At 43.9% G+C, this 13,006-nt stretch overlaps 1 protein-coding gene across 1 annotated transcript; it reads right to left on the bottom strand.

Moving 5' to 3' along the window:
- Positions 1 to 4,192: 4,192 nt before the first annotated feature.
- Positions 4,193 to 7,405, bottom strand: LOC124648213. The gene is made up of 3 exons (XM_047188009.1): positions 7,232 to 7,405; positions 4,702 to 4,895; positions 4,193 to 4,615 (listed from the first exon to the last, which is right to left on the bottom strand). Exons 1-3 carry the CDS (start codon positions 7,403 to 7,405, stop codon positions 4,423 to 4,425), a joined length of 561 nt encoding a protein of 186 aa, XP_047043965.1. The 3' UTR covers positions 4,193 to 4,422.
- Positions 7,406 to 13,006: the final 5,601 nt, after the last annotated feature.

Consider the following 13,006-nt stretch of genomic DNA (forward strand, 5'->3'; position numbering starts at 1 on the left):
CTTCCCCAAACTTGGCTTGCGAATCGCGCGAGAACTATGGTGGATTCTGGGGAGCTTCGCCTGTGATTCTTTAATAGGCTACTAGGGTTCTTCGCTCGCCTCTCCCCGACTCCGACTCTCTCTCTCTCTTCAGTCCGGCTCCGTGACCGGAACCAAGACGCTCCTGAGTTCGTTTTGGAAACGTGCGCCGCCCGCGAGCAGGCCTAGCCCAAACATCACGCCTTTTTTTTTAATTTCTCATCAACCCCTTGAGCCCGGGTATCGCTACCTAGAGGGAAACCTTTGCAAAGGGAAGTCTCGTCCCGGGAAATCAACGAGCGGTTGACGCGTGTTGCTGCGCGTACGACGGAACGCGCGCTCGCGCGAGTACGCAACCGCCTGCCCGTACGTACTAAGCTAGCTAGGCTCGCATCGCATGCAATGCAAAAACTAATCAGCTGATCGCGCGCACAAAATCAACTAGCTTCGTGTACAGTAGCAAAATACAGGTACAGTTAGGAATCACACGCGAGTACAGTTACGTGTAACACACGAGTACAGTCACGCACACGAACGAGTGTAGGTACAGTCGCGCACACGAGACAGGTACATTTATCCACATAAGACAGGTACAGTCGCGCACACGAACGAGTACAGGTACAGTCGCTCACACAAGACAGGTACGTCGCTCACACGAGACAGGTACAGTCGCCTACACGAGTGAGTACAGGTACAGTCGTGCACATAAGACAGGTACAGTCGCGCACACGAACGAGTACAGGTACAATCGCTCACACGAGACAGGTACAATCGCGCACACGAGTAAGTACGATCGCCTACACGAGCGAAGTACGAGTACGATCGTTCACATAAGACAGTATGAGTCGCGCACATGAACGAGTACATGTACAGATTGCTCACACGAGTAAAGGGAAAAATGCACTAAATACCTTCAAAACGAAGTACTTATCGGTTCATGCACGAGTACGAGTTAGATACACAACACGAAGTACAACCATAGTAGTATAGGAAGTACGAAAAAAAAGTATCTCGAAACCTATCAACATGGGATCTAGTTTTGAACATCTCGACGAGAGGATCTCAAAAGTGAAAACGGTTCGCAATTTGGACTTACGGTTCTCAAGATATTTCATTTTGAAAAAATGAATCTAGAAGAAAAAGGGAAAAACTGACACAACCCAGTCTTCTCTCTCCTCCCCCATCCCCACCTTGTTTCCCCTTGCGACACGTGGCGAGCAGGGAGAGCACTTCCCAGGGATTTTCTGGCACCACAGCGCGCCACTTGTCGCGTACGAAGCGAGTTGTCTTCCCTTCGCGAAGGTCGGCCTTTTTCTAGAGTTTTGGCTTGAGCCCAGTTAGTTTTCCTTTGATTCTAAAGAAAAAAGAGTTAGTTTTCCTTTCATCGGGTACGACTAGAAAAAGACTAACCTTCTTAAAGGTCTAATCCATCCGCGAGCGTCGCTGTCCGTACGACGCGTGGCGTTAGGAAAACTCCCCACCGTGGCGCGAGCGATCAGGACGCGTGGGCTTGTACCGCCGCGGACGAGAGCGCGCGTACTTCCTCGTACGTATCGCGGGCGCGGGCGAGCCTGGCCACAAGAGCATGCGTACTTCCTCGCGTACGTATCGCGGGCGTCCGGCCAATTTCGTCCGCACCCAGGGCGCATGCACGTCAAAACAAGCAAAGCCATCGATCGATGCATTGCACAGCTTTAGAAACGTACCATCATGACTAGCTAGTATATGTAGGTTTTTTTGTTATCCATTGCTGCACGTACAAATACGCTACATGCATTGTGCGTCGCCAGTAAACGATGCACACGAGTACAGTTTTGCAAACACACGAGTATTGTTACGTACGATACACGAGTACAGTTTAACATACGGGTGAGTACAAGTATGCACACGAGTAGGTACAGTCGTGCACAACACACGAGTACAGCTGAACACACGGGCGAGTACAAGTACAGTCACGCACAAGAGCAGGTACAGTCGTGCACACGAGCAGGTACAATCACGCACAACACACGAGTACAGTTGAACACACGAGCGAGTACAAGTACAGTGACGCACACGAGCAGGTACAAACGCGCATACGAGCAGGTACAGTCGTGAACACGAGCAAGTACATGTACAGAAATACAGTGGCGCACACGAGCAGGTACAGTCGTGCGTAAGTACAGGTACAGTCCCGCACACGGGCGAGTACACTTAGCGAGTAAAGGGAAAAATTGCACCAAATACACTAAAAACAGAAGTACTTATAAGTTGAAACACGAGTACAGTTAGGTGCACACCACATGTACAATCATAATATTATTGGAAGTACGGAAAAAAAAGTATCTCCAAACCTATCAACATGGGATCTAGTTTTGAAGATCTCGAAGCGAGGATCTCAAAAGTGAAAACGGTTTGTAATTTAGACTTACGGTTCTCAAGATATTTCATTTTGAAAAAACGAATCTAGAAGAAAAAGGGATAAACTGACACAACCCAGTCTTCTCTCTCTTCCCCCATCCCCACCTTGCTTCCCCTTGCGACACGTGGCGAACAGGGAGACCACTTCCCAGAGATTTTCTGGCACCACAGCGCGCCACTTGTCGCGTGCGGAGCGAGTTGCCTTCCCTTCGTGAAGGTCGGCCTTTTTTTAACTATTTCGCCTTTCATCTCCTAAAAAATGTTAATTCCTTGGGTTTAAAATATTTGTCGCATATTTACTCAAAATGTAGGTTAAAATATCTATTTAGGGCCGGCTTTGTTGGCCTCAATGGGTTGGATTTCAAGAGCTCTCCTTGTGAGGTAAATGAAGCTAGCACATGTCGCCTTCTTTTCTTCCGGGGTCGCTTCTCCTCCCTCTTGGCATTTGTTGCCTCCTTCTCCGCTATCAGCCCATTCAAGGTCTCTCTCGATGCCAGCGCATGGGCATCACGCTTGAGATCGGTCTTGGTGGGCTTGTGGCCCCTTGTATGAGATGGAAGGCTACCATTGCTTGGGCCACCCTCTTCGAGATCAATGACTGACGATACATTGCCTCCGCCCTTCTTGAGACTCTTTTTATATGGAGCATATCTTATTTTGAAATTGTACATTCATATGCATGTATATAGTACCGTAGAATATGTGTACTGAAACTTCTTCAAAATTAAAATAAAACACAAAATAAAATATAAAAGAAATAAAACAATACAAATTAAAAAGAAACCAGATTTAGGGGGTGGGGAGGCCTTTAGTCGCGGTTGGCCAGGAGAACCGCGACTAAAGGTCCTCCGCCCCGACGGACTGCTGGCGGCCACATGAACGGGCCTTTAGTCGCGGTTCGTAAGCAACCGCAACTAAAGGGGGGCTTTAGTCGCGCATATTTAATCCCGGTTGCGCAACCGGGATTAATGCAGTTGTCAACCGGGATTAAAGCCTCATTTTCTATCAGTGTTAGGGTATATGGTTCGTAGAGAGGCGAGCAAGATTCAGAATGGTAAGGAAACCCTAGCCACAACCAGGTTTATATAGGCTTGAATTCACCTGATAGTGTTAACGATGGTAAACGGTACTGTGACAATAACGGTAGGGAAGACATCTAGGCCGTTGAGCGAGTGACAACGTTGGGAGCGAATCTAGGCTGACGGTAAGCAGTGTTGAGCATCAACGCATAACTCTGAACCGTAAACAACTGTTCTGTTACTTTATGTATATAATTTCGTTCTGCACTTGTGGGATGGAAAACATTTTCCTTTATCTTTTGGAGCTTCTTCACCAGTTTGATCTTACATGTTCTCCACCGCAAGTACCACAAACAGAAATTCATACTAAAAAATCAAACCCTTTCTGATTTTTCTGTTCATGAAGGGTTCCACCAAATCCACATCGCACAAGTTCCGTGTTTTGTTTAGCTTGATAAAACTTATGATTTTTTTGTCTATGGTACTTGCGGTGGTGCACTTATATTGTTCTATTCCATCCCAATGTTGTGTCAAGCTGCATTGGCATCATACTCTCATATTTTTCCTGTCAGCTGAATAATTTTACACGTCATCTTTAAGCAGCAGCAGCTGTGAACTCCTTGTTTCTATCCTTTAATTTGACATATACAAGCACATATAATTTCTCAGTAGAAATAAACGAGCTATTTTGTTCGCTAGCTCATGAAATAGCAGGTTAACTACTTACGTGTTCCCGACACAGGGCTCCATGGCTAAGTGGTAAATGGCAAGTGCATTCACGGGTGATGACATCATTCAAATTCTTGAACAAGCATAAAGAGGCAGACACCAACACAGATACAACATAACTTCTAGATAACTTGGAGACTCCAACAAGATCATGGAACTGGAAGCAGTTCAGTCTTACAAAGCGACCACTTATCAAGTTATCACCATAGAGAGCACACTAGCATTCACAAATATGGCCTACAATATCCACCTTCTTCTAGTTAGGAGATACTTTGTCTCCACTCTTGGCCTTGCTCGCCTCGCTTCTTTTCTTCTTGAGCCATCGCTGTTCGCGTGGCTCCAGTTCGACGATCGAACCAATGCACATGCTTGTGAGGACATAGATACTGAACATAGAAGCCCCAAATCCAAAGTAACGCTCGAATATACCTTTCCCTCGTAACAAGCGCCTGCAGAATGGGTTCAGATGAGAAAACGAATTAAACCCTGTCATGAAATCTTGTTAAAAAGAAGAGGGATGATCATATATACATACCACGTGCTGTCATTGGGCCTACAATCGACTTGCGTGGCAAGCTCCTGGCGCAGCCTTGCTATTTCTCTGGCTTCCCTGCGGGGAAGCTTGTAGATCCTCTCCGCCTCTGAGGTCAGATCGTACAGGTCCTCTTTCCTCCTATGGATATCCATCAAGAGTTTCACACGCCTCTCCCGATCTTCAACTATCAGGCCCTGTTTTGCAGGAGCGTAAGATGAGTTCGTGTGTATATGATCATGCACCGGGAAGCTGGGATGCTTGGGAAATCAGAATTAGAAACAGTAGCTAGCACATGGATAAAACCACCAGTCTTTTCTATTTGGTCCTGGGATCATGCATCTTATCGTTTTTTTTCTAGGAAACATAAAAGTCCTATATAACTAAATAGTTCATCCCCACTAACTTATTTCTCTAAACATGCAGCCTATCCACATCAGCAACATGCCACATCAGCAAATAACAACCTATTTCGTTCGATTTTTTATTAGTGATAATCACCACAAAAATTCGTGATGCGCAACACATTAGCAGTCTCTTTTAGTTTTTCTGAATTTTTTTGGAGCCACGCCGAAAATCCCCGAGCAGTCTCTTCCCCTTCTCGCTTCAGTTTCCAAACACTTCGCCTCCCCAGCTCCTCCCGTTTCAGTTTCCAAGCACGGCACCTCTGGAGCTTCCCTCCTATGCCCTTCTCTAGAAACTTCTGCCTGTTTTCTGCAATATAAATTACAGTACTACTTTCGGTCGATCTCCAACAAGCCTGCGCCCTTTCCCAATTCCTCCTATTCCTTAGACTTCTCTAGCACATCTGGCATGCACACATCTAAGGGTCGATTATCTTCTTTGGCAATTCCTGCCCGGCCTCTTTGTCGGCAACACGTACGAGGGGCAGCTGGCAGCTTGACGGCAACCTGAAGAAATTATCAGTGGTGGTGAGCTGGATACCGTGCCAGCATCCACGAGCTCTGTGTGGACCCAACAATGTGCACAGGGAGACGACGAAGATCTGAAGCCATTGACGACTTGGCCTTTGATGTTTTGGTTTTCAATCATGCGTTTCTTTCTGCTGTGTATCCTGGTTATTTATGGATCTGATCTATTTGAAGAAACAAGTTGCATCTGCCGCGTCCGGATATTATCTTATTTTCACTAACCGCAACCACGACATCATATCTTCCTCCAACATGGCACGCATGGTGTCACTAGAAGTCCCTGCAGCGGGTCTCCTGATAGTCAGTTTTTTTACACCAGTTATGTTCCTTTTTTTATAAGTGCACTGGTCCATCTGATTGTTCCGTTTGCCTGTAATAGCACTAATCAGTGCAATAATTCTGCACGTAATTTATTTTTCCTGGTATGTCACTCAAACTCCTCTTGCAATATAGTTATTTTCTCATTTACATTGTTTATCAGTCTACATCATTTTGTGCATCCTACTTTGGTGGAGGGTATCCTATCAAACAATAAGCTGAAGGTCCTGATCTTTTCAGAGATACGCTTGGAGTATTCCTTTAAATACTTATAAAATTCATATGATGGGGACTTCAATTTGGACTCCAACTCATCATGTGAAGTTCGTACTGGAGTGCTGAATTAATACAATCAGCTTTGGTATACAAACAATGGTTCTTTCTTAGTACGCTTATTTCAGAGAAGAATCTGCCGATCGCTCCGCAGCTATGTCTGGACTGTTAAAGTTATGTATACCAAGATTGGTGTGTTGCAATAATTTCTCTTAACCTTGACGTCATGGTAAAATAAGAAAATTCATTTATTTTCCTATTTAGCGTGATTAATTGTTAAGTTTCCATGGTTTTTTCGAGTATAACAGTCTGCCTGCATCGAATCAAACCTGGTGGAAGTATTTCTGAATATCTTATAGATGATATACATATGCTAGCTGTTATAGAACTACTCAAATGTTCAACGGCTTATGATTTCTTTTAACGATGACAAGGAGTGTGGCACTACTTCCATAGGTGAAGCATAGCTTTCCTGTTGTTGTTCCAAGGACAGAACTCCGTCAGCCTAAACGGACACAGGCTTAGATTTACAGTGGCCTGCACTTGGTTTTATTCCCAGTAAGCTTTGGGTGAGTTACTGAAATATGGCCGTATATAAGTTTTCAATTGATATTTTGGTTAATAGGAATCTTAGTACTGGTGTAAACTAAATTTGAACAAAAATTTGGAGAGGAAGAACGATGTTCCTTTCCAAAATAGTTATATTTAGACATGTATGAAAATATTTTTTCCAAAGAGAGTATGATTACTATACCAAGGTACCTCTTCTTTTGCAAAAATTACCGCCGCAGCGCGCGGGGCATTATCTAGTTGTATTCAAAATTTCAGTCTGGAAAATTAATAAATTTTGAGATGTCATAGCTGTTTGACTAATCATGCAGTGGACTATCTAGCGAGTTAATAATAGCACAATTTCTAGCTACAGGTAGCAGACGATGGAAGAAACAATGAACAGAATTACAGAAAGATACGAACTTCTGGTGACCCAGGAGCTAGCGCGCATGACGTACCTTGCCTTCCGCCGCATTGCTGTTCACGGCAGCCGCGGAGGAAGTGGTAGACCTTGCCCGGTTGACCTGGAAGAGCCTCGGGAATATCCGGCGCTGCGCCTCTCCCACGGCCACCGCCGGCGTCTGGCCGCCGCCACTGACGAGCCTCCTCGCCGCGACTCGAAGCGCCGCCATCAAATCGTCGCCTGCTAGTCGGCTTGCGAATCGGCGAATACTAATCCTTCCCCACACTTGACTTGCGAATCGCGCGAGAACTACGGTGGATTCTGGGGAGCTCGCCTGTGATTCTTTAATAGGCTAGGGTTCTTCGCTCGCCTCTCCCCGACTCCGACTCTCTATCTCCAGTCCAGCTCCGTGACCGGAACCAAGACGCTCCTGAGTTCGCTTTGGGCTTTGTTTCTCGTATCTCTCTTTATCCAACGAAATGTGCGCCGCCCGCGAGCAGGCCTGGCCCAAACATCACGCCTTTTTTTATTTCTCATCAACCCTTTGAGCCTAGTTAGTTTTCCTTTGATTCTAAAAAAAGAGTTTAGTTAAATTCAAAAAAAAAAGAGTTTAGTTTTCCTTTCATCTCCTAAAAAAATGTTACTTCCTTGGGCTCTAAATATTTGTGGCAGGTTTACTCAAAATGCAGGTTAAAATATGTATTTAGGGCCGGCTTTGTTGGTGCATAATCAGATAAACCTATACATGTGGAAAGTGATGACACGAGGAAGGAACAAAGCTATGTCATTCATGAGAGTCTGTCTTGGAAGAAGGCTATGAAGATGCTTTGTTGTATGGGCCAAGCCACAATCAAAAGAGGACACAGGAGTCATGCCAAGCAAGAGAAGATCACCAAGATGATGAATGAAGACCCATTTCTCGTAGAGTCGAGGAGGATGGTTCCACCCTACCTGGTTGTGACCTACAATCAAAGCCATCAAATATACCTACATCTATCACATGCTTAGATCTGAGCTAGAACTAAGATTTGAGAATCTTACAACCACCTGAAGAATTGGGGCAGAGGAAGAAGTCGGCATGTCATCGCCGCCACTAAGCTGGAGGACCAAGTCGGTGAGGATGCTCCCGCCATCTCCATAGATTTTGAAAGGTGCGGGAGCTCCGAAGAAGGTAAATGGCGGGGTTAGATTTGGCGATGAGAGGTGACGCACCTAAATAAATTACCAAAATTTTGTGGATGGTGACCGAATTTGTCCCGCCGCAATTTCGCCTAACGCGCGCTCTCGCGTCTGCTCACGCCATCTCCTTCGCTGCCTCTGTGGGGACACAGTGTTGTAGCTTTCTGATGAGACGAGGTTGGCTCCATCGAAACGATCGATTCGGCAGTTCCTCCCCTTACTAGCCGAGAGCTGCTTTAAGAACCTGATGAGCCACAACGCGGAGGAGGGCAAGCATCCAGTCAAACCCTTTTTGTTTGTCCATAGTCTAGCTAAAGAACATGCAATCCACCAAAACAAGCTATATGTAGTATGTTACCATCCCCGGGGTCACTCGTCACCGTTAGTTAACAACGGCAGCCTACCATGCAGAGCGAGCGGAAAATAGAGCACGAGGTGAAGAGCGTGGCAGACATGACTCAAGACCCTTCACGCAAGAGATGAACCTAAAAGCACAATCCATGTTTTCCGTTCTCTGGCTGGTGGGCCATTAGTACGAGAAGAATACGTAAGGCTTCTATGGTATTCACCTAAACTGCAAGGCTTTTACCTCTCTCAAGATGTGGAATTTTGACTATATGGCTAGAGGAGGTGACCTTGAAACTACAGTCCTTGTGGAGACATGCTGGTACATTTGATATGCCCGCACTAAGCTCATAGAAGAACATATGATGGTGTCTCATACAAGCGTAGCCTCAAAGGTCAAAGCTTATGTTGAGGACATAATTGAGCACTTATTCAAAACCAAGCTTACTCACATCCGTGAACCCTCTTGACTTTCTCGCTGGGTTCTGTCGCCAATAGGAATGGTTTTGATCAATGTTGATGCTTCTCTTTTTGCTTCTTCTCGTCGCATGGGCGCGGGAGTGGTGATCCAAGACCATAATGGAGCTTGTGTTGCTGCTTGCAGCGACTCTCACTAGGAGGTTACCATTCCTGAACTAGCTGAAGCCATGGCTATGAGAAGGGCTTTAATCTTTGCTAAGGATGAGAGGCTCGATCGTGTGTCTCTGGCCACTGACTGCCTCTCCATGATTCAGCGCATCAACGCCAGTGAGATGGTGATGCCCACAATTATAGGGGATCGCTAAAATCTTCGATGGGAAGTATTGCCCAAATTTATAGTTCGACTCGAGGGAAACACAATAATATCAATAAGACTTTAGCAATTGAGACGTAATTCTCAACCACACATGTATATCAATAAACTCACAAAGCAAGTGGTGATTTTATGGCAGTTGATTCAAAGCAGTAAAAGCAAACAGTAACTGAAAGCAACAAATTTCCAGTTCTTCGCCAGAAGAAGTAATGTGAAACTTTCAGTGGCTAAGAGTGTAGGCATGAGGCAACAATCGGGTAAAATGTGTGAATGATATTGATCACTTAATGTAATCCAACTAACATAGCACGCATCTCTAATTCAGTTGTGTGTAGGTGTGTGATCCAAAAATAGTTATGCATACTAACTAAGCGGATTTGCATAACATCTTTTGTCCTGCTTGCCCATTTCACCGGGGCCAACTTGGAACTACAAGCAATTAAGGTCTACCCTTTCAAATAGATCAGAACAAAGCATTAAGATTCATGAACACACATAATCCTCGAACTATCATATATTCCCCTTGTTTTTTCCTATCTATCACCTTAGGGATTCGCAGGGTCAACATAATAACAAGTAACACACCTTGCAGATAAATACTAACCTCATATATATGATAAAGCAATATAGGTTCGGTACTAAAATCATGTCACTCGGACCCTAGTAACAAGCATTAAACATAGCAATGGTGTACCAACACTCATACATAAATATCTTCAAGAGACCAACACCTAGAATCTTGATACCTATGGAGAATTACATGATCAATCTCATCCAAAACCCATCCCCACCTCTTAAGCCTACAGAGAACTACTCACTCATGGTGATGGGGAGTGAGTCCATGATGGTTGATGATGATGTCGGTGGCGGTGATGATGAAGAAGCCCTCAAAATCCCTCTCTCCGGGGTGGAGAGAAGGATCAATATAACCCCTGAAACGAAGATCGTGGTCTCGGCGGTGCTCTATTTCGCGAAACATCGTCTCCTTCCGGGGGTAGGTTTTTAGGGTATATAAGTGTAACATCCCAGGTTTAGAGGCTACAAAAAGAGAGAATACAGAGGTGTGCATTGCATTCATGCATAGAAAATCCGGAGAATTTTTACGCTTTCAAATAAAACTTGTCACAGTAACTGAAGTTTCACCTGACTTGATGGAATTTAAGTAGCTCATCAAGTCAACTGCTATAAACCTCAATGTGGCCTTTGCTAAAATCTTTTTTTTGGGTAGACATAATTTGATCCATAGGTTGGATTAAATGGAACTAGAACTATTACACAACACTGTAAGTGAGGATCAAATATCAAATCCTATAAAGGATCGGAACATGGTATTCCTTACAGCAACACATTCTTTAAGAATCAAACTCTAACATATTAATACTTAAAAGTTAACAACTACCTTTGTGTGTAATTTAATTCACTTCTAAACTTATTACCAAATATGGTAAATTAAAAAATAAATTCGTTTACATTACGAATTATAGTTCAAACTATTTGAATAAAATTAACTATGAGTATTTTGAAACTCATATGATCATGCATTGGTGAAATCAAATATGACCATCCAAAGTTGCGGTATATATAACCTTTATCTTTGACATTTTTTATCCCAATTATAATATGAAAATAATCACATAAGAAATAGTGCATCATCCACAAGTATGAAATCACCCACAAGACATTTAGTAACAAATGCCACTTGGCTATCCAAAAACAAATAATACGAGAGGATAATATCCATGCCACATAGGATGAAAATATCTACATGGCTTGCATCCTAAGCTATGCCACCTCATGCTTAAAGGATTGCTATGGATGAGAGCATGATAACCAAGCACCTTACTCATCAAACTAAAATAAGTCATCTACCTATGTGTCCTGATACTAGAGCATAATCAAGCCTATAAAAGGAGCCTCACACATCATCCATTCGATCATCTAGTACCATGATACAAGGAAACTAACACATTGAGCCACTCCATACCTTAGTTAGGACCAAAATGAAGCAACTAGGAGGTGGAGGCATACCACAAGATTCAGGTCTATCAGATTTACTGAAGAAAAAGCTACAAAAGATAGCAAGGTAGAATTCCTAGGCAAACCATATCTTTAGATGATCATATATCATCAACTCTTTAGTAGAGCCCTAGGTTGTTTCAATGCATTGAGAAGTGAGAGAGGTTATAGATGCTAACAATAGCCATGTCTATCCAAGAGAATATAAGAGAAGATTTATACTCTAGTGCTTCAAACCAACACTTGATATTGGAGGTGATATCCCTATTCCACTAGTGATACCTTAGGAAGCCAAACCATTGATCATTACAAATTGGGTAATTATCATAAACCCTAAAAACTTGAAGTAAAAGAATGAGTTTATCATGTCTAGTACATGATCATGCTTTGGAGATATAGAATAATAAATTAAACCTTAATATAATAAGCAGGTATAATTCATCACATGAAATGATAGTGAAGACACTAGTAATTAAATTAACCTTACACCATTCTCAATATCTTAATGATAGACATAAATGAATGACAACAAGACCTTGCCTAGACAAGCACTTATGTCCACCCTAGAATTATCTTGAAGCTATCATCCTATCAATGGTGAGGGAGACAAAACCTAGTCAAAAAAGAATTTAAAAACTGAAAATACAAAACAGAAATAGAAAAGGAAAAAAAGAGAGAGAAAGCTTACCTGTTGGACCACCGCAGGCCGTAGCAGCCCAGCAATCAAGCCCAAGCGCATCCCAAGAACCGGCCCAGCCTGACCCACATATCGTTTCTGTATAAAACAGAGGAGAAGCGTCTTCGTCTTCCTCCTGGCGATCGAGAACGCGACAGAGCTAGTAGGCCACGGCCTCGTCGACGATAAGAACGAGCGCGGAGGTCGTAGACCATACAGAGTCTCACCCTATCAATCTTGCATCCGTCCTATCCAGAATCCGGCAAGATTTTTGCCCAAAGTAGCTCCTCGTCGACATCAAATCTCGGCCACTGCTGCCAGCGAGATGGAGAACCAATCCTTTCCATTCCATACAAAACCATGAATAGAGCCGCTAGGAAACCCTAAACCTCCTACACCATTTCAGTTTCTCTCTAGATCTCTCTATCTCACGGAAACCACTGAACCAGCCACCGGCGTTCATCATGTCACCAACGATTGGGACAACCCCAAACTCAATTGAGTGCTTGAGGTGAAGTGTTGCATCCAGTAGATCATCGAGGTGGAGTCGACCATCCAAGAGGAGCTCGGAATCAAGCCAATTTCATCATTCCCTTTCACAGTACATCACCGGTATCAGTGAAGATGAGCTCACCACCGCATCCAATCAACCTAATCTACTAGCTCATCGTCACCAGTGTGAGCTTGCGCTTCTTCCAAGCTATTATTTGAATCATTTCGTAGTCTATAGCTACATTTAGTTAGTTGACCAGAGCTCACCGCGGCGGACATGCTCGCCGGAGCAACTCCGGTGATCTTTTCGGTAGGCCGTCACCACTATC

This window comes from Lolium rigidum, chromosome 4 (genome assembly GCF_022539505.1).
Source record: "Lolium rigidum isolate FL_2022 chromosome 4, APGP_CSIRO_Lrig_0.1, whole genome shotgun sequence".
In the NCBI taxonomy this organism is placed as follows: domain Eukaryota; kingdom Viridiplantae; phylum Streptophyta; class Magnoliopsida; order Poales; family Poaceae; genus Lolium; species Lolium rigidum.

What these genes read in the sequence shown, in the direction of transcription:
- LOC124648213 (XM_047188009.1), bottom strand. Translation starts at nt 7,405, where the DNA reads ATGGCGGCGCTTCGAGTCGCGGCGAGGAGGCTCGTCAGTGGCGGCGGC. An exon ending in GCAATGCGGCGGAAGGCAAG is followed by an intron (nt 4,896 to 7,231) that starts GTACGTCATGCG and finishes CCTGCAAAACAG; the next exon opens with GGCCTGATAGTTGAAGATCG. An exon ending in AGGCCCAATGACAGCACGTG is followed by an intron (nt 4,616 to 4,701) that starts GTATGTATATAT and finishes CCCATTCTGCAG; the next exon opens with GCGCTTGTTACGAGGGAAAG.